General features: G+C 46.4%; 1 protein-coding gene and 3 pseudogenes across 1 annotated transcript; 2 read left to right on the plus strand and 2 right to left on the minus strand.

Moving 5' to 3' along the window:
• Positions 1–27,510, plus strand: LOC141585307 (uncharacterized). The gene is made up of 5 exons (XM_074403521.1): positions 1–638; positions 1,879–1,932; positions 15,157–18,470; positions 19,476–19,736; positions 20,653–27,510. The coding sequence occupies exons 1-3, from the start codon at positions 1–3 to the stop codon at positions 15,404–15,406; spliced, it is 942 nt and encodes a 313-aa protein (XP_074259622.1). The 3' UTR covers positions 15,407–18,470; positions 19,476–19,736; positions 20,653–27,510.
• Positions 6,076–15,150, plus strand: LOC141585332 (regulator of chromosome condensation pseudogene; annotated as a pseudogene).
• On the minus strand, positions 15,786–22,425 carry LOC141585308 (uncharacterized; annotated as a pseudogene).
• LOC120367211 (nuclear pore complex-interacting protein family member A5-like) lies at positions 24,696–25,101 on the minus strand (annotated as a pseudogene).

Consider the following 27,510-nt stretch of genomic DNA (forward strand, 5'->3'; position numbering starts at 1 on the left):
ATGGGGCCAGGTTTGAGGCCCGGGAAGGCGCGGGGCCGCGCGCAGCAGACGAGCTCCGTGGTGCCGGATAGGGAGCGCCTGGCCGGCGGCGGGACTTCCGCCACGGGACCCGAAAGGGGCCGCGCTGCCGTTCCTGGGAGTTGTAGTCTGACACCAGCGGCTCTTGCGCGGTGCCCCGAGGCTTGTTTCATATCTGTAACAGGTGAATTGGGGTTTTTATTCTGCCCTTTTGTGCCCTCTCGAGGAGTCTGCCGCGGCCAGGGTTGTCAGTGCGAGGAGAGGACCCGGTCCGACCGCCGACCAGGCGGAGAGTGGGGCAGAGAAGCCGGCGGGCCCGAGGAGCAGGCCGGGCACCCTTGCCCTGCCTGGGAAGCCGGCAGGGCCTCGGTCTGCTGTTGCCTGGGAAGCCGGCAGGGCCTCGGTCTGCTGTTGCCATGGAGACCGGTCAGCCGGAACTCGCCGCCAGGGATTCCGCGGAGGCCGCGAGAGAGGCCGTTTCGTTGCCGCAACGACGCCCTCGCATCAGGGGTGCTCCGTTTCCCCAGCAGGGCCTTAAGGAAGCCTCCAGAGTGTGAGACTTTTGTTTGCTTCTCCTCCCTCCCGGTGCTGCCGGGACCGTTCGTCCAGAAGGATGCTGGGTACCTCTGGCTTCTCTATTTTGCCCCGGCCGAGTTTAAGTTTTTTTTATTTTTATTTTTTAAATAAAAATGGGGTATCCCCATATTGGTCAGGCTGATCTTGAACTCCTGACCTCAGGTGATCCGCTCGCCTTAGCCTCCCAAAGTGCTAGGAGTACAGGCGTGAGCCACCGTGATCAGCGAGTTAGAGTAATTTTTAAAACAAAATTGTTGGCCAGGCACGGTGGCTCATGCTTGTAATCCCAGCACTTTGAAAGGCTGAGGCAGGTGGATCACGAGATCAAAAGATCGAGACCATCCTGGCCAACATGGTGAGACCCTGTCTCTACTAAAAGTACAAAAATTAGCTGGGCGTGGTGGCGTATGTCTGTAATCCCAGCTACTCAGGAGGCTGAGGCAGGAGAATCGCTGGAACCCGGGAGGCAGAGGTTGCAGTGAGCTGAGCTGAGCCACTGCACTCCAGCCTGGGCGATAGAGCGAGACTCTGTCTCAGAAAAAAAAAAAAAAGAAAAAAGAAGTTAAACCAGAAGTGTTCCTTTTTTTCTTGTCATCTCTAGGTGTATTCCTCAGTTTAATATGCTAATAAGCAAAATGCACCAAAACTTTTGGCTAATAGTTGTGCTTTAACTTAATATTTGTTATTTCTTTCATAGGGACTCTGCTATGAAAATCTTTTTATTCTGAATCACTGTAAAGTTATTCTTTGATACTGTCAGTCAAATCTCATTTTTAGGGGCTTGACCAGGTTTTATGAAAGCCCAGTAAGCCAGTTTGCCCATAAGGCAATCATCGGTCCTGTTTCCTGATGTCATGTGACAGAAAGGAGTTCATGAGTTTCTTCCTAGAAGTCCCATGGAAACCTGCAAGTATTATGATGAACTAGGTAGAACTATATGTCTCTCATGATGAAATGCATCCCCTTCAGTTTAACAGGGTGTGGGGAGTTTTAGGACAGAGAAGATAAAAAAGCGTTCATTTACAAAGAAGCAAAGACATTTACTCTAGAGTGGAGCTGGTCGAGTTATACAAAAAGACAGTTGCAGGTAAAAAGAAAAAGAAAAAAAAAATAGAGTGGAGCTGGCCTTCGAGTCCTCAAGACTGGGGAGCAGCAGCTGGGGCTCATTAGTGAAGAGTGTTACTTTTCTCATATTCTGGATAGTGCTGTCTGTGTTTCTGGCATCTTTGTGGGTTCCTGGACCAGGAATATTAACCATTGCCCCTTGGCCCTCCTTGTTCTCAGGATTCCAGCTTTCCCTCCTGGCCAGACCGTTCAGCCTGGACTTATTCAGAAAAGGTAAGACTGCAACTGTGTTTGTGACCTCATGCCCCTCGTTACTGGGATGGGCATCTGTGAGGACTGTGAAAGTCTCTCACCAGTGTGTAATTCTTGCATGTTGCTTGGGTAGTTTTCCAGAGTCCTTTCCTATAGCCTTCCTCTTGCATGGTGCTTATAATCTGTACCACCCCTTGCCCTGGCCTTTGTGTACATTGCCTCCCCCTAGTGCCCTCTTCAGAGTACTCCCTGCTTATTAAAATCCTATTTTTAAAAAAATTGAGGTGGAGTCTCACTCTGTCAGCCAGGCTGGAGTGCAGTGGCACAGACTCTGCCCACTTCAACATCTGCCTCATGGGTTCAAGTGATTGTCCTGCCTCAGCCTTTCTAGTAGCTGGGATTATAGGTGCCCACCACCATGCCCAGCCAATTTTTGTATTTTTAATAGAGATGGGATTTCACCATGTTGGCCAGGCTGGTCTTGAACTTTTGACCTCAAGGGATTTGCCCACTGCGGCCTCCCAAAGTGTTGAGATTACAGGCATGAGCCACCATGCATGGCCTCTAAAATTCTGTTTTTTTCTAGGCTAGTGTTTTATACCATCTCCTTCATGAACTTTTCCTAATTCTGTCAACCAAATGCAATCTTTCTCCAACTTTCCTCAGTACCGTATCTGTTCTTTCTCATGCTTAGTCTATTCTGAATTAATCATTTTGTCGCTAGACTGGAAGCTCCCTGTAGCCAGGGCCTGTTGTGCTCTTTTGTCATGCATAGCACCTGGCCAGCATTTTGCACAGTAAACACTTGGAAGTGGATTGAACCTGTATTAGGCTGTTCTTGCATTGCTGTAAAGAAATACCTGAGACTGGGTAATTTATAAACAAAAGAGGTTTAATTGACTCACAGTTCCACAAGGCTGGGGATACCTCATGAGCAAGAGGGAAGCTAGTGGAACATGAGCTCAGAGAGAGGCCGGTCATTGTGGCTGTCGTGAGCCTGGAAGAGTAGTGTGCACTTAGCTTTCTGGGAAATGCAAATAAATTATACTATTTGTATAAAATACAAATTTATTATCTGAAATACTTTTGTATAGTATCACTCCAGCTTTTCTGTGGAGAATAGGTTGTAGGAAAAGTGTAGGGAAGGCGGGGGGATTTGGTGAGTAGTGGGGTGAGAGGTAAATGTTCCTTCTACTGCTAGGACCAGGGAGAAGATAATTCAGTACAGATTTTGAATGCAAAGTCCACAGGAACACCTGACAGATAAAACATGTGAAAAGGTTATAATAGAGTGTTGAGGCCGGGCACGGTGACTCATACCTGTAATCCCAGCACTTTGGGAGGCTGAAGCAGGCGGATCACTTGAGGTCAGGAGTTTCAGACCAGTCCGGCCAACATGGTGAAACCCTGTCTCTACTAAAAATGCAAAAATTGGCTGGGTGGGGTTAATGCATGCCTATAATCCCAGCTGCTACTTAGGAGACTGAGGTGGGAGAATCACTTGAACTCAGGAGGCAGAGGTTGCAGTGAGCTGAGATCACGCCACTGCACTCCAGGCTGGGTGACAGAGGGAGACTCTGTCTCAATTTAAAAAAAATAGAGAATTGAAAAAGAATAGGAATAATTAAGGATACATTAAAATTATGGGCTTAAGTAACTGAATGAGGGTGGATGCTATTTACAGAGTCTCTGATAACCAGAAAGAACCACAAGGAAAAATGTTTTTGTTCTGGACTTGTTCATTTTGAGATGTCTTGTGGACATTGAAATGGAGGTATAAAGTGAACAGTTGTGGTTATCAAGTTGAGTTCCAGGGAGATTTGGAAGTGACAGTTCATGGACAGTATATAACCATGGTGAAGAATTACATCATTGAGCATGTGTGTGTGGTGGTGTAGGAAAGTCAGACTTAGAGCCTAGTCCTGGGGACTTTAATATTTGTAGGACAACCAGAGAAAGAAAAACGAACAAAGGAGAGCACAACAGTGATAAGTGAGGTAAGAGGAAAGTTAGTTTTGTAAATACTAATTATAATTCTAGAAAGTGGTCTGGGTGGCCAGGCGCAGTGGCTCATGTCTGTAATCCCAGCACTTAGGAAGGCCAAGGCAAGTGAATCATGAAGTCTGGAGATTGAGACCATACTGTGCAACATGGTGAAACCCCATATGAAGACCCACTTTATACCCCGTCTCTACTAAAAATACAAAAATTCGCTGGGTTTGGTGGCATACGCCTGTAATCCCAGCTACTCAGCAGGCTGAGGCAGGAGAATTACTTGAACCAAGGAGGTGGAAGTTGCAGTGAGCTGAGATTGTGCCTCTGCACTCCAGCCTGGCAGCAGAGCAAGACTCCATCTCAAAACTAAAAAAAAGGAAGTGGGCTGAGTATGGTGACTCATTCCTATAATCCCAGCACTTTGCAAGGCTGAAGTGGGTGAGTCATTTGAGGCCAAGAGTTTGAGACTGGCCTGGGCAACATAGCCAAACCCTGTCTCTAAAAATAGTATTTTTTTAAAAGAAAGTATTCAGATGTGTTGTTAGTCCATTCTTGCATTGCTATAAGAACTAACTGAGACTGGGTAATTTATTTATTTATTTTTTTAAAGACGGGGTTTTACCATGTTGGTCAGGCTGGTCTTGAACTCCCGACCTCAGGTGATCCGCCTGTCTTGGCCTCCAAAGTGCTTGGATTATAGGTGTGAGCCACCACGCCCGGCCCGAGACTGGGTAATTTATAAAGAAAAGAGGTTTAATTGACTCAGTTCCACAGGCTGTATAGGAAGCATGGCTGGAGAAGCCTCAGGAAACTTATGACCATGGCAGAAAGCAAAGGGGAAACAGGCAAGTCTCACATGGCCAGAAAATGAGGAAGAGAGAGAGGAGCCACACACTTTCAAACAACCAGATCTTGTGAGAACTCACTATCACAGGAACAGCAAAGGGAAATCCACTCCCATGATCCAGTCACCTCCTAAGAGGCCCCTCCTCCAACACTGGGGATTATAATTCAACATGGGATTTGGATGAAGACACATATCCAACCATATCATCAGGAGAGAGCTGGCAACTGTGCTGAAAACTTCTGGGGACCTCATAAGCTGAGGACAAGAAAGTGATCACTGGGTGTAGTGATACAGGTGTAAGTGCTGATTGTGACAAAAGGCATCTCAGAAGAATTACAGAAAAAAGCCTGGCCCAGGGAACATCAAATTATCAATGTGATGGGAATTGAAGATGTAAGACAGTCCTGGAACTATGGCTGAATGTGACAAAATAGATGGGACATTAAATAGAGAGGAAGGTGGAATTGAAGACGGGCCTGAAATGAATCTTCACAATTAAACAGCCACCTTTGGCTGGGCGAGGTGGTTCACCCCTATAATCCTAGCACTTTGGGAGGTGAGGGCAGGTAGATCACTTGAGCTCAGGAGTTCGAGACCAGCCTTGCCAACATGGTGAAACCCTGTTCTACTAAAAATACAAAAATTAGCTGGGCATGATGGTACGTGCCTATAACCCAACTATTCGGGAGGCTGGGGCAGAAGAATCGCTTGAACTCATGAGGTGTGAAGGCTGTGGTGAGCCAAGATCAGGCCACTGCACTCCAGCCTGGGTGACAGAGACTCCATCTCAAAAAATAAACATGAAAAATAAATAGAAACCTTTGACAAAACACTCAGATTCTCTGGGCTTCACTCTTCCATCTGTGAAGTAGGAGTAATGATAACAGGTTATCTATTTTATTATTGAGAATCAGATGAAGTAGAGATACAAATAATATCCTGATGTGGGTGTTTAGGCAATTTATCTATAGTAGTTAACTGAGATAAGAGTAATGATAAGAATATGTCAATTACTGGAGTAGATGAATTAATATTAGGTTGATGCAAAAGTAATTGCAGTTTTGCAAGTAAAAGTAATGGCAAAAATTGTAATTACTTTTGCACCAACCTAATACTTCATTTAGTAGGAACTAAATGGAAGTCAAATTTTAATATTACAACAAATTATATTTATATCTTTGTGTTTTTTTTTTTTTTTTTCTTTTGACAGAATCTCACTGTGTCACCCAGGCTGGAGTGCAATGGTGCAGTTTCAGCTCACTGCAGCCTCTGCCTCCCAGGGTCAAGCAGTTCTCCTGCCTCAGCCTCCCGGGTAAGCTGGGATTACAGGCACCCGCCACCATGCCCAACTAATTTTTTGTATTTTTAGTAGAGACGGGTGTCACCATGTTGGCCAGGCTAGTCTAGGACTCCTGACCTCAAGTGATCCACCTGCTTCGTCTTCCCAAAGTGTTGGGGTTACAGGCAAGAGCTACTGCAGCTACCCAGCCTGTGTTTGCTCTTTGTATAACTATTCAGTTGCTCTCCATCTTATAATTACTAAAACCTCCTAATTCTCAGTGAGTCCTTCCTGGAACCACTTAAATTACAGTCCTCAACCACACTCCAGCACCCTTTCATCTCCACCCTAACTTTTCTGGTGCATGTCGGGGACCAGTCCGGGACGGCACATCTGCCGGGGGTCTCTCGACCTGCAAGAGGGTCCCAATACCTGGAAGAGAGAGTGCGTGGAAGAAAGGGAGACAGAAAGCGAGGCGTCTGGAGGGCTGGATAGGCCGGGTCTAAACAGCGAATTTTATTTTTCAAAGGCCAGGAATAAATACGCTTTCTTTGCTCTGGTTTACGTCATTGCAAAAGGAAATGCAAATCTATACCTTACATGGCCTATACAATAGAGAAGTCAGATACACAGTCAGCGGTTGTAAAGAGTAACAGAATTTCCTGTGATCACAAAGCTTGTTTACATCCAGACATTATTCCTCATGACTGCAGGTATTTCTGGTTTGATCTTGTTTTAGAACTGAGATGTGAAAAGGTTTTCTGGTTTTGCTCATCAGAATATCTTTTAACCAGATTCTCCTTTGTCTGCTCCTGACTCAACTTATCTCAACTCCCCCATTCAGGAGTCCCTGAGTCAGGGATCAAAGCCATCCTGTATGGTGGCATTTGCTTTGCAAATATCCCCACAGTTAAACCATTATCTAGGGTACACGGCAGTCAGGCAAGTAAAGAAAAGGTTAAAGCTATTCTTTTTTGAGACGGAGTTTCGCTCTTGTTACCCAGGCTGGAGTGCAATGGCGCGATCTCGGCTCACCGCAACCTCCGCCTCCTGGGCTCAGGCAATTCTCCTGCCTCAGCCTCCTAAGTAGCTGGGATTACAGGCACGCGCCACCACGCCCAGCTAGTTTTTTGTATTTTTAGTAGAGCTTGGGTTTCACCATGTTGACCGGGATGGTCTCGATCTCTCAACCTCATGATCCACCTGCCTCGGCCTCCCAAAGTGCTGGGATTACAGGCTTGAGCCACTGCGCCCGGCCTTAAAGCTATTCTTAAAGAAAGAGTCATAAAGATTAAAAGCAGAAACTGGTTGCTGGTAGGGAGTCACTCGGTCTAGCAGCACTGCATAGTTGAGGCCCAAACGATATCATGGTTGATGTTAGAAACTGATCATTCATCTTTCAGTCCCTTCTTTCCGATAGCTTGACTGCCTCCAGTAGGAAACTGTGTTTGGGATCAAACTCACCGTATAGTGAGACCCACGCCTTTTGGGGGTCTCACACGGGAATGTTCCCCACAGGTACACATCACAACTGTACTCTGCTTGTCTGTTTTTTTATTGTGTTTGCATTAAGATACTTGCCTCCCTGTGAATTCTACCTAATTATAGCCATGAGATTTTCCTCAAATACGTAAATTCCATAATTATTTCAGAATTTACATATGGGTACTCTCTTCCATATATTTACCATATTCTTGATATTCATGGGACTAGACATTTTCAGTAACCCCTTAGATGAAAAATTTCAAAATGTATCCAACAAGGAAAAATTGTTCGTAACAAATATTAAGCTACAGTTTAATAATGAGTATGAAACACTTGTGACTGGGAGCCTCCAGCTCCAGCAGTCAGGCAAGGCAGGTCGTCAGCATTGTGCTAAGGACCTCTTCCTTCAGTTTGTTATTCAAACTCAGAGGAAATAACTCACCGGGGTAACTGCCTTAATTCAAGTGGAGGCTGCAGGCTTGCAGACACCTTTTGTTGAGAGTGCCTCTGTCTCAGGAGGCTTGTCAGACTGGCCAAGGCAGGAGGCTTGAGGCCATCCTAAGGAAGAGATGGCAGCTCCCAGAGGGGCCTCCCAGTAGGTCTTCTGATGCCCAGAAAGAAGTCTCTGTAGCTTCTGCTGATTCCCATTCTGAAAAAAGTTGTCACTGTCAAGATTCATCTTCACTGGACCACAAAGAGGTGTAAATTGATGGCCATGTTCATGGCCATTGGTGGCAGTGCAGCATGGAGCCAGGGCAGGTGGTTTTTGGCACCAGTTGATGCACTCTGCCTTGGCCTGGGGGGTGGCACAGGTGCAGGTTACAAGTGTACAGGTGCTATAATTGAAAAATTACAGAAAGGTGGTTGGGGGCACAGGACTTACTGAGAAATGTCTGCTCCCAGCTCAGCTTCCCTCAGAGCCGCGTGGAGTTGGTGCTCCTGGGAACAGCTTGCTCAGTGGGAAAGGGGCTCCAGGAAACCCTGAGCCTCTTCGGGGCCTCCTCACTGTCTCTATAGCTGTTGCTGGGCCCCCTTCTATTCCCTACCATGAAAAGTTGGCCTGTCTGTCTGCTTACAAGGCATCACTGGCAGCCACTAGGCACACAGTGACTATTTCTAGAATGAATGAGCACAGCCTCCACCCATGGCATGATACAGGATGTTCCCCCACCCCAGCAGGCCCCCTTGGGCCCCTCCCAGTCAACACTACCCAAAGGGTATCCCTGCTTTTGTGGCCAGCAAGGCAGTATCTACCTGAATTTGAACAGTGTACGATGAGTCACACCTGGGACACCCTGGGGTGTGAGCTGGCTCTCCAGGAAGCAGATGCCCAGACAGATAGGACTGTGAATGTTTATTAAAGGAAACACTATTTGCCCAATATACATTTTGTCTTCTATAAAATATCTGTGCCCCTACAGAATACTTCTGTGTGTGGCTGCATCTGTGTCTGTATGTCATGGAGAATAATTATCTACAGATCGCAGATATAATCTCAGAGTTTAACTGGGAATACATTTCTGTAATTTCTTCATCTGGTAAGGATCTGAATTTTAATCTTGGAGACAGGGGCTTTCCCTTATCTTTTGAAACAGAGATCAGAAATCCTGGGGCCCGAGCTGTTACACACTAAGGTTTTTTGGTTTTTTTTGTTTGTTTTGTTTTGTTTTTTTTGAGGCGGAGTTTTGCTCTTGTTACCCAGGCTGGAGTGCAATGGCGCGATCTCGGCTCACCGCAACCTCCGCTTCCTGGGTTCAGGCAATTCTCCTGCCTCAGCCTCCTGAGTAGCTGGGATTACAGGCACGCACCACCATGCCCAGCTAATTTTTTGTATTTTTAGTAGAGATGGGGTTTCACCATGTTGACCAGGATGGTTTCGATCTCTTTTTTTTTTTTTTTTTTTTTTGAGACAGAGTTTCGCTCTTGTTACCCAGGCTGGAGTGCAATGGCGCGATCTCGGCTCGCCGCAACCTCCGCCTCCTGGGTTCAGGCAATTCTCCTGCCTCAGCCTCCTGAGTAGCTGGGATTACAGGCACGTGCTACCATGCCCAGCTAATTTTTTGTATTTTTAGTAGAGACGGGGTTTCACCCTGTTGACCAGGATGGTCTCGATCTCTCGACCTCGTGATCCACCCGCCTCAGCCTCCCAAAGTGCTGGGATTACAGGCTTGAGCCACCGCGCCCGGCCCGGTTTCGATCTCTTGACCTTGTGATCCACCCGCCTCGGCCTCCCAAAGTGCTGGGATTACAGGCTTGAGCCACCGCGCCTGGCCTACTAAGGTTTATTTAATGAACTTCAATGAACATCTTTTGTTGATGTTCTGAGTGGTAATATTTTCACTTAACCAGCAAGAGGGGTGAGGCTCTAACACCTACCAGCTATTTTGCAAGATGCTTTGTTTATGGGCTTGGTCTCTTTGTCCTCACAGTGACCTCATAATCGCATAATTCCTGGCTTATTTATAAGAAAGCCAGGGCTCTGAGCCCCACTGAGAGTTGATGTCTGTGCTCGGGCGGCAGGGACACAGGAAAGGGGGAGGATTTTACATGCCAAGGTTGGGAGTTGCAAAGCTGGGAGTCGTGGGGAAGGAGAGGGTGCTGGGGATGAGATGATGCCAGAGCAGCTCAGGATTGGCCTTGAGTTCTCCACCAGAGTCGGCCTCATTCTGAAAGCCAAGCCTGCAGCTCCACTGAACCAGACCCATCCTTATTGTTAGTCTCCTCTAAAAACTCAGGGAGGGGGGCCGACGTGCAACGAGGACAGGAAGATGCCACCCAAGCATATAGCTAAAAGAAGGTCACCCCCAGAAGATGCCATCCCCAAAAACAAGAAGGTGAAGGGTGCGAAAGCCGCGGCATGTTTTGCAGCCTCCCGCTGCGTTCCCGGCGCCCACTCCAGCCAAGTCTCACAGGTCCCAGAGCACAGAACCCGGCTTGGTGCTGACACTGAACCAGGGTGATGTGGGCCAGCTGGGGCTGGGTGAGAATGTGACGGAGAGGAAGAAACCGGCCATGGTATCCATTCCAGAGGATGTTGTGCAGGCTGAGGCTGGGGGCATGCATACTGTGTGTCTAAGCACAAGTGGCCAGGTTTACTCCTTCGGCTGCAATGATGAGGGTGCCTTGGGAAGGGACACATCAGTGGAGGGCTCAGAGACGGTCCCTGGGAAAGTGGAGCTGCAAGAGAAGGTGGTACGGGTGTCAGCAGGAGACAGTCACACAGCAGCCCTCACTGATGATGGCCGTGTCTTCCTCTGGGGCTCCTTCCGGGACAATAACGGTGTGATCAAACTGTTGTAGCCCATGAAGAAGAGCATGGTGCCCGTACAGGTCCAGCTGGATGTGCCTGTGGTGAAGGTGGCCTCAGGAAACGACCACTTGGTGATGCTTACAGCTGATGGTGACCTCTACACCTTGGGCTGCAGGGAACAGGGCCAGCTAGGCCGTGTGCCTGAGTTATTTGCCAACCGTGGTGGCCAGCAAGGCCTTGAACGACTCCTCATCCCCAAGTGTGTGATGCTGAAATCCAGGGGAAGCCGGGACCACGTGAGATTCCAGGATGCCCTCTGTGGCGCCTGTTTCACCTTTGCCATCTCTCACGAGGGCCACGTGTATGGCTTTGGCCTTTCCAACTGCCATCAGCTTGGAACTCTGGGCACAGAATCTTGCTTCATACCCCAGAACCTAACATCCTTCAAGAATTCCACCAAGTCCTGGGTGGGTTTCTCTGGTGGCCAGCAGCATACAGTCTGCATGGATTTAGAAGGAAAAGCATACAGCCTGGGCCGGGCTGAATGTGGGCAGCTGGGCCTTGGGGAGGATGCTGAGGAGAAGAGCATACCCACCCGCATCTCCAGGCTGCCTGCTGTCTCCTCAGTGGCTTGTGGGGCCTCTGTGGGGTATGCTGTGACTAAGGATGGTTGTGTTTTTACCTGGGGCATGGGCACCAACTACCAGCTGGGCACAGGGCAGGATGAAGATACCTGGAGCCCTGTGGAGATGACAGGCAAACAACTGGAGAACCATGTGGTCTTACCTGTGTCCAGTGGGGGCCAACATACAGTCTTATTAGTCAAGGACAAGGAACAGAGCTGATGAAGCCACTGGTGAGGGCCTGGCTTCTGGCCCGCATGAACTTCCTCACAGAACAGGGAAGCAGTGACAGCTGCAGATCACAGCAGGCCTCTCCCCAGCCCTGAGCACTGTGTCGGCTCCTGCCTTTTCCCATCAGCAGAAAAGGATCATTTTCCTCTTTTTCTTCCTCCTCTTTGGAATTCTCCTGGAACCTACAGAATTAAGTAGGGGGATGGACAGGGGGTTTTTCAGAAGAAACGTGGCTCACTCCAGAACTATGTGGTTGGATGTTTTTCCCCTCTTTCCCACCTTCCATAGTCCTGTCTGGCCCTGCTTTGCCTACTAGAAAACCAAAACTTCCTCCTGTGGGGTTTGGTGCCTACTCTCTGAGCAGTTGGGACTCCATCAAGCCCCATTCTAGTCATGTACCCCTTTCCTGCCCCTCACAATCGACAAGCAAACAAATGGTACAGTCATAAGACCCATCTGTCATGGACTTACGCCCAGAACGTGCAGAAAAAGCAGAGCTGCATGGCTGTGAGCAACTCTAAGCCAAATATTTGGCTCAGAACAGGTGTTCCTAGGACAAGAAAAAAGTGGTTCTCCCAGAAGCACAAAGCATACTCTTGCCCCTTGGGCACTGCCTATATACATCCCACCCATCCATTCGGCTTCACCTGCAGCCAAGGGCCTGGAATCGCAAAGAGTAGCCACGCTGGGCAGAGCAGGGCATGGGGTGGGGAGAGAGGGTAGAGGATTTTATAAACAAACACAGTAATATTGAAAGAGGAGGGATTGAGGGAAGGACAGAGTGTTCGAGGGGCAGAGACTAGTCCTGAGATGGAAACAGTAACTTGTACGGTGGCTAAGAAAATAGAACATAGTTTTTGATCTTTTAAAATTGTAAAATATTTTGGAGGGCAGAGTGAAATCTTTTAACACTTTTAATAAATTTAGAGTTTTATCTAAAAAAAAATAATAATAAAACCTCAGGGAGTTAGGGTCCCTGAAAAAACCAAGTTAAATTTCCCAAACCTCTACGCATTCATTCACCCTGATCCAGAGCCTTCACGAATCCAGGGAAAGAATCGTCTTTCCTACAGATAATGGACTAAAGTCTGTAGGGCAACAAGGAAGTACTGGGGAGGATATTTCCCTCTGCTCACTGTGTCATCTGAGCTCTCCCACGGTGGCTCTGTGTGGCCCTCATGCGCCTCCACACTCCTGCTCACACTGCCTGCCCAGCCAGGAACGACCTTCCAGCTCCACCTGAATTCAGCAAACTTCCATGTGATACCTCCCTACTTCATCCTTCTCTTCCACAGCCTCCTGTTTATTTCCAGGAGATTCTGTCTCCTCCTTCTGCACCCTGGGTCCCTTCACTTGCATTTCCACTAGGAGTGGTCAGAAGCTCTGTGCGCTTCAGGGTGGATCTCTCTTCTGCAGGACACAGGATGCCCTGCAAGTCAGGGACAGGTCTTATTCCTCACAGAGCTGGCCATATGGCCCAGGTTCCATACATGCCTGCGAAACTGGTACTACTGGTTTCTATAATAATCTCTGGCTGTGCACAGTGGCTCAAGTCTGTAATCTCAGCACTTTGTGAGGCCAAAATAGGCAGATGGCATGAGTCCAGGAGTTCAAGACCAGCCTGAGCAACATGGTGAAACACAATCTCTACAAAAATGAAAAGAAAATTAGCCAAGTATGGTAGTGCACATCTGTAGTCCCAGTTACTCTGAAGGTTGAGGTGGGAGGATCACCTGAGCCCTGGAGGGAAAGGTTGCAGTGAGCCAGGATTGCACCACTGCACTCCAGCCTGGGTGGCAGAGCAACCCTTTCCCCCCCAAATAAAAAAGTCTCTTTCCTCAACTACAAGAGATACCCACTGCCAAGGTCATAATGAGGAAATAATGTGACCAACTGTGTACCCTCAGAAACCCGAGAAAAGTGACCACATCCTCAGCTAGTGTTACCCTTATTCTGCAAAACCCTGTGGTACCATGTATGACATTTCGATTAACTCAAAGGAAAGATGAATTCGTTTTACAGGTCCGTTCATACCGTTCAGATAAACATACCAAGTGGTGCATGTGGAGGCAGTGGTCGAGGTCCTAGAAGCCAAATGGGTAGAGGAGGTGGCTGAGGTTGCAGAGGCTACTAAGTAGAGGCAGAAGAAGGTGGATGAGGTCCCAGAGGACAGAGAGCTGTAGAAAGTGGATGAGGTCTCGGAGGACTGAGAGCTTTAGGAGGTGATTGAGGTCCCAGAGGACAGACAGCTACAGGAAATGGATGAGGGCCCGGAGGAGAGACACTGGCACGAGGTGGATGAGGTCCCAGAGGACAGACACCTGCAAAAGGTGATTGAGGTTCCAGAGGACAGACAGTTGCAAAAGGTGATTGAGGTCCTGGCAGACAGCTGCAGGAGGTGAATGCTGTCCCAGAGGACAGACAGCTGCAGGGGGTGATGTTGAGACTAGCTTGGTTGTGGAGATTTTAACATAGGTAACGCTGAAGGAATTAAGAAACAGAAACAAAAACAGAGTGCAAAAGTGAAAATTAGAGTGGGGCAGTAGGGGACTGACAGCATTTCCCAGCCGAAAGCCCAGAGCAGGCTCTGACCCAAGTTATTTCTTTTTGTGAACAAGTGATTATTTTTAATGAGCAAGTGTTCTGTGTTTTTTTATAGAATAAACTAGGCAAGCAGCTAGTGCCTGTTGACTACTGATTAAAAATAAACCAGAGGCTGGGCGTGGTGGCTCACACCTGTAATCCCAGCACTTTGGGAGGCCGAGGTGGGTGGATCACGAGGTCAGAGATCGAGACCATCCTGGTCAACATGGTGAAACCCTGTCTCTACTAAAAATACAAAAAATTAGCTGGGCATGGTGGCGCGTGCCTGTAATCCCAGCTACTCAGGAGGCTGAGGCAGGAGAATTGCCTGAACCCAGGAAGCAGAGGTTGCGGTGAGCCGAGATTGCACCATTGCACTCCAGCCTGGGTAACAAGAGCGAAACTCTGTCTCAAAAAAAAGAAAAAAAGCCGGGCGCGGTGGCTCAAGCCTGTAATCCCAGCACTTTGGGAGGCCGAGGCGGGTGGATCACGAGGTCGAGAGATCGAGACCATCCTGGTCAACATGGTGAAACCCCGTCTCTACTAAAAGTGCAAAAAATTAGCTGGGCATGGTGGCACGTGCCTGTAATCCCAGCTACTCAGGAGGCTGAGGCAGGAGAATTGCCTGAGCCCAGGAGGCGGAGGTTGCGGTGAGCCGAGATCGCGCCATTGCACTCCAGCCTGGGTCACAAGGGCGAAACTCCGTCTCAAAAAAAAAAAAGAAAAAAAAAAAAAAAACTACAAAGCATTTTTTAATTGGAGAAATGGGGGCAGGGTTATGTATTCTGCGTTTTAAGAACTGGTTTAACTAGTGTATGACTGTTACATATTGCTTACTATTCTATAACTCCCTAAGCAGTTTTCTGCCTGAGGACTTCACAGTGTTTCTTGCCATTATCTCTTTGTAAACAATATATAATTTATAACACACATTAATATTTGTTCTCATCAGGGTGATTGAGGTCCCAGAGGACAGACAGCTGCAAAACATGATTGAGGTCCCAAAAGACAGACTGTTGCAAAACGTGATTGAGGTCCTGGAGGCCAGATGGCTGCAGGAGTTGGATGAAGTCCCAGGGGACAGACAGCTACAGGAGGTGGATGAGGTCCTGGCCGACAGACAACTGCAGGAGGTGGATGCGGTCCCAGAGGACAGACATCTGAAGGAGGTGTTTGAGGTCCTGGTGGACAGACAGCTATAGGAGGTAGATGAATTCCCAGAGACAGACAGTTTTGGGACATGATTGAGGTCCTGGAGGACAGACAGTTACCAGAGTTGAATGCATCCTAGAAGACAGACAGCTTCAGGACATGATTGAGGTCCCAGAGGACAGACAGCTAGAGGAGGTGGATGAGGTCCCAGAGGCAGACAGCTACAGGAGTTGGATGCGTCCTGGAAGACAGCTTCAGGAGGTAATTGAGGTCCCAGAGGACAGACAGCTGTAGGAGATGGATGAGGTCCCGGAGGACAGACAGCTACCAGAGTTGGATGCATCCTAGAAGACAGACAGCTTCAGGACATGATTGAGGTCCCGGAGGACAGACAGCTGGAGGAGATGGATGTGATCCTGGAAGACAGCTTCAGGATGTGATTGACATTCTGGTTGATAGGCAGCTACTAGAGGTGGATGAGGTCCTGGAGGACAGACAGCTTGAGGAAGTGATTGAGGTCCCAGAGGACAGACAGCTGCAGGACGTGATTGAGGTCCCAGTGGACAGAAGCTACAGGATGTGATTGAGGTCCCAGAAGACAGACAGCTGCAGGACGTGATTGAGGTCCCAGAAGACACAGCTACAGGACATGATTGAGGTCCCAGTGGAGGACAGCTACAGGATGTGATTGAGGTCCCAGTGGACAGACAGCACAGGACATGATTGAGGTCCCAGTGGACAGAAGCTACAGGATGTGATTGAGGTCCCAGAGGACAGACAGCTACAGGAGGTGATTGAGGTCCCAGTGGAGAGACAGCTACAGGATGTGATTGAGGTCCCAGTGGACAGAAGCTACAGGAGATGATTGAGGTCCCAGAGGACAGACAGCTTCAGGAGGTGATTGAGGTCCCAGAGGACAGACAGCTGCAGGAGGTGACTGAGATCCAAGAAGACAGACAGCTGTAGGAGGTGTTTGAGGTCCCAGAGGACAGAAGCTACGGAACGTGGTCGAGGTCCCAGAGGACAGACAGCTGCAGGATGTGATTGAGGTTCCAGTGGACAGAAGCTACAGGAGGTGATTGAGGTCCCAGAGGACAGACAGCTGCAGGACGTGATTGAGGTCCCGGAGGACAGACAGCTTCAGGAGGTGATTGAGGTCCCAGAGGACAGACAGCTGCAGGAGGTGATTGAGGTCCCAGAGGACAGAAGCTACAGGACGTGGTTGAGGTCCCAGAGGACAGACAGCTGCAGGACGTGATTGAGGTCCCAGTGGACAGAAGCTACAGGAGGTGATTGAGGTCCCAGAGGACAGACAGCTGCAGGATGTGATTGAGGTCCCAGTGGACAGAAGCTACAGGAGGTGATTGAGGTCCCAGAGGACAGACAGCTGCAGGATGTGATTGAGGTCCCAGTGTACGGAAGCTACAGGAGATGATTGAGGTCCCAGAGGACAGACGGCTTCAAGAGGTGAATGAAGTCCCAGATGACACTCAGGTGGAGCAGGTGGCTAGCAGCCTATCAGTGGTTCTGAAGGGCCAGCCATGAAGTAGAAAAAGTAGTGTAATGCTGACAAAGAATGAGACTCCCCTTCAGCCCTATTGACCTGCAAGGCAGAAGGAGGCAATGTTTTGAAATATATTAATTTGATGGACAGAAACACCAACACAAGCTGCACCTTATACCACAGGTGATAGTCCCTTGCACCTCCCCCTTCTCCAGGTTTAAAAATAGCAGCATCAGTGCCATAAAGTTTCCCTTCCACTGTGTCCTGCCAGCAGGGGAATGAAGAAAAATCATGAGGACAAACTGCTGTCCTCACATACCACTGTGTCTCTCTGCAAATGTAGGCAGGCTGGGGGCCTGTCCCAGGGAAGACAAAGTCATTACACAGTAATAAAGAAGCGTGTTTTTTGGGCTGGGTGTGGTGGCTCACGCCTGTAATTCTAGCACTTTGGGAGGCTGAGGTGGGTGGATCACCTGAGGTCAGGAGTTCAAAACCAGCCTGGCCATCATGGTGAAACCCCATCTTTTAAAAAAAAAAAAAAGCAGCAGCAGCATGTTTTTGACACAGGGGTATCTATGTATATCCTCATTCTCCCTCACCACCATCACAGGAGCATGTTCCTTGCATCACAAAGAGAGGAATAAAAAGCCCCTTGAGTCACAGCTACTCCGAAGAGAATGTTTTCCAGGCCTTTCATGTTCCGTTTCTGATTCTCAGAACTCTGCAAGGTCAGTGTGACCACCCTGCTCCAAATCTAAGAAAACAGAGTCTCCCAGATGAAGAATATTCTCCTAGGGTCACTCAGCTGGAAAGAGACAGAGTGGAAGTCGATTCCTGCTCTGCTTGGAGGACCCCCTCATCCCTGCTCTGCTTCCTTTCTTGACAAAGAGTCTTCACCTTGGAGATGCCACTGGTGGGCACAAAATGCTCTGGAGAGATGTGGATTCCTGAAACCTGCAGGGGAACTGGGAGAGGGTTTTCTGACAGAACAATCCTACATACAGATGTTAGTTTGACACAGCTATAATATTTAACTCCCAGGTAATACCAAAGTTTAAATGCAGTATGACATAAAGAATAATTCTGACCATGGAAATATGAGGTGGAAATTATAAACAACAGAAGTTTTTTTTTGTTTTTGTTTGTTTGTTTTTTTGTTTTGTTTTTTTTTTGAGACGGAGTTTCTCTCTTATTACCCAGGCTGGAGTGCAATGGTGCGATCTTGGCTCACCGCAACCTCCGCCTCCTGGGTTCAAGCAATTCTCCTGCCTCAGTCTCCTGAGTAGCTGGGATTACAGGCATGCGCCACCATGCCCAGCTAATTTTTTTTGTATTTTTAGTAGAGACAGGGTTTCACTATGTTGACCAGGATGGTCTCGATGTCTTGACCTCGTGATCCACCCGCCTCAGCCTCCCAAAGTGCTGGGATTACAGGCTTGAGCCACCGCGCCCGGCAACAACAGAAGTTTTAAAAATATGTTTGATTTCAAGTGTGCAAGTCCCGTTATGTGTGATCAGAAGACTCGGCAGCTGTCAAAGCTACAGAGGCCACAGGAGAACCAGCTTAGCTGAGCATCATTTAAGACCTTCGTTGGGATTTGTCCCTGTAGGTAATGAGTAATGTTCACTTTTTATTACCTCATAGCCAAGGCACATTTTGTTGCAAATATGGAATCTCTGACACTTAAAGTATTAGATCAGGGACACAAATGGGTGGGGGTGGGGCATTTTTTTTTTTTTTTTTGAGATGGAGTTTTGCTCTTGTTACCCAGGCTGGAGTGCAATGGCGCGATCTCGGCTCACTGCAACCTCCGCCTCCTGGGTTCAGGCAATTCTCCTGAGTAGCTGGGATTACAGGCACACACCACCATGCCCAGCTGATTTTTTTGTAATTTTAGTAGAGACGGGGTTTCACTATGTTGACCAGGATGGTCTCGATCTCTTGACCTCGTGATCCACCTGCCTCGGCCTCCCAAAGTGCTGGGATTACAGGCTTGAGCCACCACGTCTGGCCGGTGGGGGCATTTTTGCACAACGCAGTTACCAACAGAGATGGGACTGTGATGAATTATGGAATTGACTTTGTCAAAGAACATTCAAAATTGCACCAAGCACTTATTAATGTTGGATTAATGAGTTTTCACTTTCTTCACTTCTGGGATTACAGCAGGTATTCTAAATGTTCATCACCTACTTATGGAAGAAGATAAAATCACAGCTAAAAAAGAAAACCCCACATATTTTGAAAAGGGGACCCCACAACACCTTGAATAAAAGGGATCAGTCAGTGTCCACTGGGCTGTGAGACCTACAGCAGTGGAGTTCAGTGGCATCTCCTCGTGTTATTTCTGGAGACAGAACAGTGAAAGCCTTTCAGCTCTCTGCCCATAAGCATTTACTGCTTATGGAGGTGCCACCAAAGATGACCAGCTTGGAATAGAGAAGCCTGAAAGCTCATGGAGAAGATTTTGCTTTTGAAAAAGTCAAAACAGAGAAGGTACCAGAACCCACAGAGCAGAGGGCAGGCCAGGAAGAGGACACTGTAGGAAAAGATAGAAGTGTCCTGAAATAGGCAGAGTGACCCCAGCATTTACCTCTGTCTTCTCTGTTTTCAGTTGGGATGCAGCTGCTGTTCCTCATGGGAATTGAATGAGGTCCTGAATTGGCTAGGGCCAGAGAAGGGAACGTGGCTTAATCTGGCTTGCATGTTCTGTGCAGAATGAGAAACCCTCCATGCCCTCCTCTGCCATCTCACTGTCTTTGCCACACTCATGTTCCTAACCAGAGGCACGGGGTTTGTTGACCAGATGCCTCAGATGACCTGGAGTCCCCTGGGCCTTCATCCTTGAGGAAGACACCACAGAGCTCTGGTCTAGGTGAGATTTTCTTTCTTTCTTTCTTTCTTTTTTTTTTTTTTTTTTTTTTTTTTTGAGATGGAGCTTTGCTCTTGTTGCCCAGGATAACGTGCAATGGTACAATTTGCAACCTCTGCCTCCTGGGTTCAAGTGATTCTCCTGCCTCAGTCTCCCAAGTAGCTGGGATTACAGACACCCACAACTGTGTCTGGCTAATTTTTTGCATTTTTAGTAGAGACAGGGTTTTACCATATTGGCCAGACTGGTCTCAAACTCCTGACCTCAGATAATCTACCTGCCTCAGCCTCCCAAAGCGCTTCCCAGCACTTTACAGGCATGAGCCACCATGCCTGGCTTGGATTTTCTTAAATATCAACCGACTGTGGACAGGTAGGGCTCTAAGCAGCTGGAAATGAGCTCTAAATCAGGCGTTCCCAGTGCATATCAGAGGAAATCACTCGGAACTTAAGCACTAAAAATTAAAATGGCGTCAGGTGGCCAGTTAGCTCAGTTGGTGAGTAAACCAACCACCGGACAATAATAATTAAAAAAAAAAAAAAATAGCAACAGCCATGGATGGGAAGAATTTCAATAAACCCTGGACAGGAACAGCACTGCTCCTTTTCTTCAAGCCATAGGGGCATTCAAAATTCTGTGGATTTATAGTTAATCTAACTTCCATATCTAACCAGGTATTATCAGTATTTATGAACAGAAATGGACATAAAAAGATGAACAGTAATGAAAAAAGGTAAGAGCTGCAGAAATTAATTGGGAAGTTTTAGGGTTACACTTAAAATATTAGGAGGAGGAAGATTACATAGGAATTTAATTTACTAATAGAGTTATAGAGCTCACAATAAACAATTTAAACAAGTAAAAAGAATGAAGCTCCAAAAAGTGTAAATAAATGCTTTTCTTTTTTTCTAATTGATAGGAAAATACCCAAAACCAGCTTCTTTTCTTAAAGCAGATCTCATGGTACAGTATTGATCCATGAAGACATTGCCGAGAAAATATCCGCTTTCATCAGCACATACGCCTCCCATTCTAAAATGTCCTTGCTATTACTTTTCTCAAATGAAATAAAAATAAAGCCTTCACACTGACTCAAGGTGGGAAGGGGAGCTGGCCCATTTGCCTACTAAGCTCATCTTCTCATTTAAAAGTAACCAAGATGCCCAGGCTGAGACAGTTGCTGTATAAAACAGGAAGAGTCAGTCCTGAAGGGTGTTACTTGTCAGAAGAACTTGCTGCGTGCCTTCATCGAAGGCAGTCAAGTCTGCAGTTGGATTTTTCTCACTGATGAATGACAAGAAACAGGGATGATTTTGCACTGCGGTGATATTACAGGAGTTGTCTGTACGATTATAGCACCTGATTCTGTGAACGTATCATTGAACTCCAAAAGGAATTCGACCTCCATTCAGGCTTAATGAAATCTCTGATGTTGCCGAAATTTGTATATTGTTTTCCTTTTCCAATGCAGGACCTGCTGGTGAGAGGAAATGACTGTCTGGTTTTATTATGGTTTATAAATTAATAAATGGGCTATTTAATTCTGTATATACATTTACAGCAAGTACAAAAAAAAAAAGTAACCAAGATGTCAGGATGGGGCGATGTTCGTAGTCAGCAGAGGGGCCTACCTCCACCATTCACAGGGGACCAGCCAAGAGCCGTTTAGCTGGGGTACCTGAGAAAAATAGTGTCCTGCCACCCAGAGCAACAAGTATTCTCTTTAGTGAGTGCTTGGAACCATTTCCAGGAAACATAACAATTACTCTATCCGAGCCCTCCCTCCTCAAAGGAGAAGCCGGGTGTGGATTGTGCAGCAGAAGTTTTTTTTTTTGTTTTTTTTTGAGACGGAGTTTCGCTCTTGTTACCCAGGCTGGAGTGCAATGGCGTGATCTCGGCTCACCGCAACCTCCGCCTCCTGGGTTCAAGCAATTCTCCTGCCTCAGCCTCCTGAGTAGCTGGGATTACAGGCACGCGCCACCATGCCCAGCTAATTTTTTGTATTTTTAGTAGAGACGGGGTTTCACCATGTTGACCAGGATGGTCTCGATCTCTTGACCTTGTGATCCGCCCGCCTCAGCCTCCCAAAGTGCTGGGATTACAGGCTTGAGCCACCGCGCCCAGCTTGTGCAGCAGAAGTTAAGTGGCTGCCTTCACAGCAAGCTCCTAACTCTCCAGAAAGGATTCTCTAGGCTCGGTCGTCCCTGGGCTGGCTCCTGACTCATGTGTCTCTCCAGCATGCTCTGCTTCTCTGTCATTTCCTGCCTTGAAGACAGAGAAGAGTTGAAGAATAACACCAAGTTCTTTACTAGACACTAAAAACTTCATCTTAAAAACAGTCTTAAAAATGTCCATCACAATGACCTACCTGTGTTGCTTGCAGGCAGCCTTCCTTTCTGCCATCTCCATCTGCAAGGCTTGAGCACAGAGCTGTGGGAGAAAAGTACATCCACATCCTGATCTGGCAGACTAGGCCCAAAAGCAAGGAGAAAACAATTATCCAGTTGTCAAGAGCCTTTCTGGCAGAAGGAGTGATCTGAAAAAGACAACACATGAGAACTCATATGCTGAGAGAGTCTTAAGGGCCGTGACATCATCTGCATCAGCGTTGAAGGATCCCAGAACTGTGAAGAGGAAGGCTCCTTACCTTGTGTCTGTACGAGTCCTCTACCCACCACCACAGCTCCTGCATGGCTTGAATCATTTTCTTTTCCTTTTTTTCTTCTTCTTTTTTTTTTTTGAGACGGAGTTTCGCTCTTGTTGCACAGGCTGGAGTGCAATGGCGCAGTCTTGGCTCACCGCAACCTCCGCCTCCCAGATTCAAGCAATTCTCCTGCTTCAGCCTCCCGAGTAGCTGGGATTATAGGCATGTGCCACCACACCCAGCTAATTTTGTATTTTTAGTAGAGATGGGGGTTTCTCCATGTTGGCCAGGCTTGTCTCAAACTCCTGACCTCAGGTGATCTGCCCACCTCATCCTCCCAAAGTGGTAGGATTATAGGTGTGAGCCACCAAGTGTCTTGAATCATTTTCTTATGGTTTAGAATCACATTTATCATATAAAGCACCATTTTCAGTATGATTTTAAGTAATCTGCCATGTTCCTGTTACCCTCACAACTATATCCTTACATAATCTATCTACACTGTCTATATGCAGAAAATATATTTCACATAGTTGTAAAAGTACAATATGATCAAAACTGTTGCTGTAATGATTCCTCCTCTTTTACTTAATGCTTGCTGGGTTCTGACAATTCCTTACTCATTCTCAGTATGTCCCTAATTCATCCTTTACTGGGCATCTTTTGTCAGTCATAAAGCTCTATTGTCCTTGTGTTAATATCCTTGCCATCTTTCACAGGGCAAAAAGAGCTGGGCTTATAAACAGGCACAGTCCTTTTGAAGGATGTGGTCAATCCTACAACAACGTGCTTTCCTGAGGATGATAACAATTCAGAACACCCCTGGAATGGCTGGTATGAACCCAATTTCCACAGTCTGGCCAGCATTGGGATCAGGAGATGTTTCACTGCTTAATATGTTTTGGTCAGTGGTAAATCTTAAGGTACTTTGTTTTCTCTTTTGTGAATTCTCTCTCTCTCTCTAGATACCTCTTCTGACCATTTGTTTCTATTTCTGTGTTAACTGGGTCTAAACATTAACAAAGGTCAAAAACCAAACACTCCAGCAGGGGTTTCCCAAGAGGCTAGTGTTCAGTTTCTGAACTCACTTCTAAGTGTGTCTTTTTTCCATAAACAATTTTATGTTTTCCTCTGCCTCTGACAGCTGCCTCTCCTTTTCTTCTTGCTCACCTTCTTTCATTCTCAGCTTCCTGAGATGAGATGGGAGAGAAATGCATGCACATGAGCCACTAGCCCAGGGTGAGATTCTTTCTTCCCTTCCAGCATCTGAAGGCCATGATTCAAAGGTCCTCAGACAACCTTCCCAAAAATGAATCAACTGGAGGGAGAACTGATACCTCCCATTGAGGGACAAAGAAAAACTGTACTCTGGCCTGCTGGCAAGTCACCTGTCATTTCCAGCTCATCTTTGTAGCTCTATAGTGCTAACGAAGGTGACCCCTGCTGAAGTTCACTGGCTTTAGTTGGGACCCAGAAGAATCACACACCAGGAATAGAGGTAAACGGGAAATACCCTGGCCTTTGTTGGGACATAGTCCGCACTGATAACCTCGATTGCTGACTGTATGGTGGACATCCAGGTGTGCTAGGACCCCTGACCATCTCCCAGAAGTAGATTCCCGTCTTTTCTGCAGCAGGATAACATGCTAGTAGGCCTCAATTAATTGCTAATTTTTTTTTTTTTTTTTTTTTTTGAGGTGGAGTCTTGCTCCATTGCCCAGGCTGGAGTGCAGTGGCACCATCTTGGCTCACTGCAACCTCCACCTCTAGGGTTTAAGCAATTCTCCTGTCTCAGCCTCCCGAGTAGCTGGGACCGCAAGCACCCACCACCACACCTGGCTAATTTTTGTATTTTTAGTAGAGATGGGGTTTCATCTTATTGGTCAGGCTGGTCTCGAATTCCTGACCTCAGGTTATTCACCCACCTTGGCCTCCCGAAGTGTTGGGATTACAGGCGTGAGCCACTGTGCCCAGCCCATTGCTAAATATTTTTTAATCAGTGTCTCACATTTAATAAAAAAAGACTAGTCATATGGCAGGAAAATAATTTGACCAAAACTTAGAAGACTAAAGATGACCAAGCATTGAATTTAACCATGCCTGTACCAGTACCACCTCTTTCCTGCAAAAAATTACAAGCAAGAATGTGGGAAGGGAAGAAAAATATGCAGATTAAACTAATCAAGAGGAAGGACAAACTCAATTTTGTACCCGCTGAATTTGCCACAAATATTGCAGAAAATATTCTCAAGGACATTACGGTTGTCTCCTTTGGTTGATACGTGGTTCATACAGCAGTATTTGTGTCAGTGAACATCTTACTCTTCCTCAGCAGTCTTTCTTTGTCCACAGATTTCGTAATGACTGTCAACCTTCATTGTCACCTTTTGGACTTCAGGATGCACTTTGGCTTTGTAGATCTCCATTAAATAAAGAGATCTTCCAGGTCAATTTTAGTTCCTGGAAAGGATAAAACCCTTTTCTTTGTGGGCGTCCAAGTTGACCTGAGCCCTTGGTTAGAGTGGGGCGAGTAGAAGGTGAGAAAAATAAGGGCAAGAAGAAGTTATTTTTTTCTCCAGAGCAAACTTTCTTCCATGCTATAGGGACTCCAACAAATAGCATACCTTCTTGGCTACAGCTACTGGACCTCCAAGCTCTTAGCTGTGAATCTATGGATCCATCATTTACATTTCGTGACTTTAAGACAGAATTGAGGAAAGACATCTAGGAAATAATAATTGAACAATGATGTGAATATACTTCACACAACTAAACTGTACACTTCAACATGGTTAAGGTGGTAATTATTATGTTATACATATTTTACCACAGGTTACAGTGTTTTACAACTTGAAAAGGAAGTAATTACCTTGAGTTCTCAGCTAGGATTTGCAACATTTCACCCCCTACTCCTTCCTGATCTGCAGTGGAGCATCTTCTTTCTGTCCCTGCTCTACTCAGAGTCCACTTTCCCTTCCCTGATACCAGCTTTACTGAGGCTTGTTTGAACCTAATGCAAAACATTCTCGCTAATGACTGAATTTCCACAAATAATTCCATACAGACATTATATGACTTTAATATTCTAAGGCATAAAATATTTGTTCTCATCATGGCTAAGATGCAGTACAAATCCTGTCACAGATGTGGCTCATATACCTCTGAAATTCCTGAGGTATTCATTGAAATAACATCTTCCAAGTTCTTTGTAGAATTTTTTTTTTCTTTCTGATTTCTGCACATAGGATAGAAACAAAACATGTACTAGGATCTCAATAGACGCAATGTGTGATCTCAAAAGACGAAAGAGCCAGGTGCGGTAGTTCACGCTTGTAATCCCAACACTGTGCAAGGTTGAGATGGGTAGATCACCTGAGGTCAGGAGTTTGAGACCAGCCTGGCCAACATGGTGAAACCTCATCTCTACTAAAAAATACAAAAACTACCTGGGCATGGTGGCAAGCACCTGTAATCCCAGCTACTTGGGAGGCTGAGGCGTGAAAATCACTTGAACTGGGCGGGGGGAGGGGGCGGTGTGCAGGTTGCAGTGTGCCAAGATCATGCCACTGCACTCCAGCCTGGTGGATAGAGTGAGACACTGTCTCCAGAAAAAAAAAAGGGGGGGAAGGAGAATTGTCTTGGACTACATGTAAATTACACTAACACTAGCAATAGCTGATGAGCTAACATCACAAAAATACTCATAATGTTTTAAGAAAGTTTACAAATTTGTGTTGTGCCACATTCGAAGCTGTCCTGGGCTGCTTGTGGCCTGTCACCTGCCGGTTGGACAAGCTAGGTATAAAGTAATTATCTTTTCTTTAAAGTTATTTACTTACTTTTTAAATTGACATCTAACATTGTATATATTTATTATGTATCACATGATAAAAGAATCCCTCTGAATCACACTTCCCTTTTGGATTATGTGAATCTCTACCATTTAAAGATCAGCATGAGTCAAAAAAATAAAGTGATGACTTCATTCAGAGATGAGTATTAGATTTTAGTGCTGAAAAATAACTAAGGTAGGGACCTGAAAATAGCAGGAATAGTGTGGGATTTCTCTAAGATTCTTTTTTTTTTTTTTTTTTTTTTTGAGACGGAGTTTCGCTCTTGTTACCCAGGCTGGAATGCAATGGCGCGATCTCGGCTCACCGCAACTCCGCCTCCTGGGTTCAAGCAATTCTCCTGCCTCAGCCTCCTGAGTAGCTGGGATTACAGGCACGTGCCACCATGCCCAGCTAATTTTTTGTATCTTTAGTAGAGACGGGGTTTCACCATGTTGACCAGGATGGTCTTGATCTCTCGACCTTGTGGTCCACCCGCCTCGGCCTCCCAAAGTGCTGGGATTACAGGCTTGAGCCACCGTGCCCAGCCTTCTCTAAGATTCTTAATTCCATTAAACTCTTATATGAATGAAGACAAAGATTTCTCCTGTGTAAGTTTAGATGGCTTCTGACAACATTCCTACAAAGATTCCTCAGGATTTAACTGTATGTTCTTGAAAACATCTTAATTTTAAATGTTTGTTTCAAGACGGTGAATTAAACAGATAGCCGTTCAAAAGACTGGACTCAGCATATGCTAAGTATGAAATGGAAAGGATTGAATTAGAGATCCATGCAACAATGGGAATCATTTCAGAAATACTATGTTGAACAGAATAAGGTAGATACAAAAGAGAACCTATGGCATACATCTATATACATGAAATTCTAGAATAAGCAAAATCAACCTATGATTGGCTGGGAAGAGGGAGAGGAGAGTTTACTTTCTGGGGTGACATAATATTGTAGATCTTGAAAGGGGGCTGGGTTATGCTGGTGGATGTAGTTTTCAAAGTTAGTAAACTTACACTTAAGATTTGTATATTTTGTTCCATGTCACTCTCCGTTAGAAGAAAAATTTTAAAGAAACATTGAATTCTAATTAATGTTAGTCTTGCTAACCTATTCAGGAAGTATATTCGTGTTTCCAGTTCAGTTGGAAATACATCTAAAATAAGATGGGCTGATGGATGGACAGAGGGATGGAAAGATACGTGTTAAGTCATGTTCATTAATATGTTAACACATCAATGCTATATGTATGACCAGTTTTGTAATAAAATGTTGATGGTAATTGTCAAAA

The sequence above is a fragment of the Saimiri boliviensis genome, chromosome 8, assembly GCF_048565385.1.
Source record: "Saimiri boliviensis isolate mSaiBol1 chromosome 8, mSaiBol1.pri, whole genome shotgun sequence".
Taxonomy (NCBI): Eukaryota; Metazoa; Chordata; class Mammalia; order Primates; family Cebidae; genus Saimiri; species Saimiri boliviensis.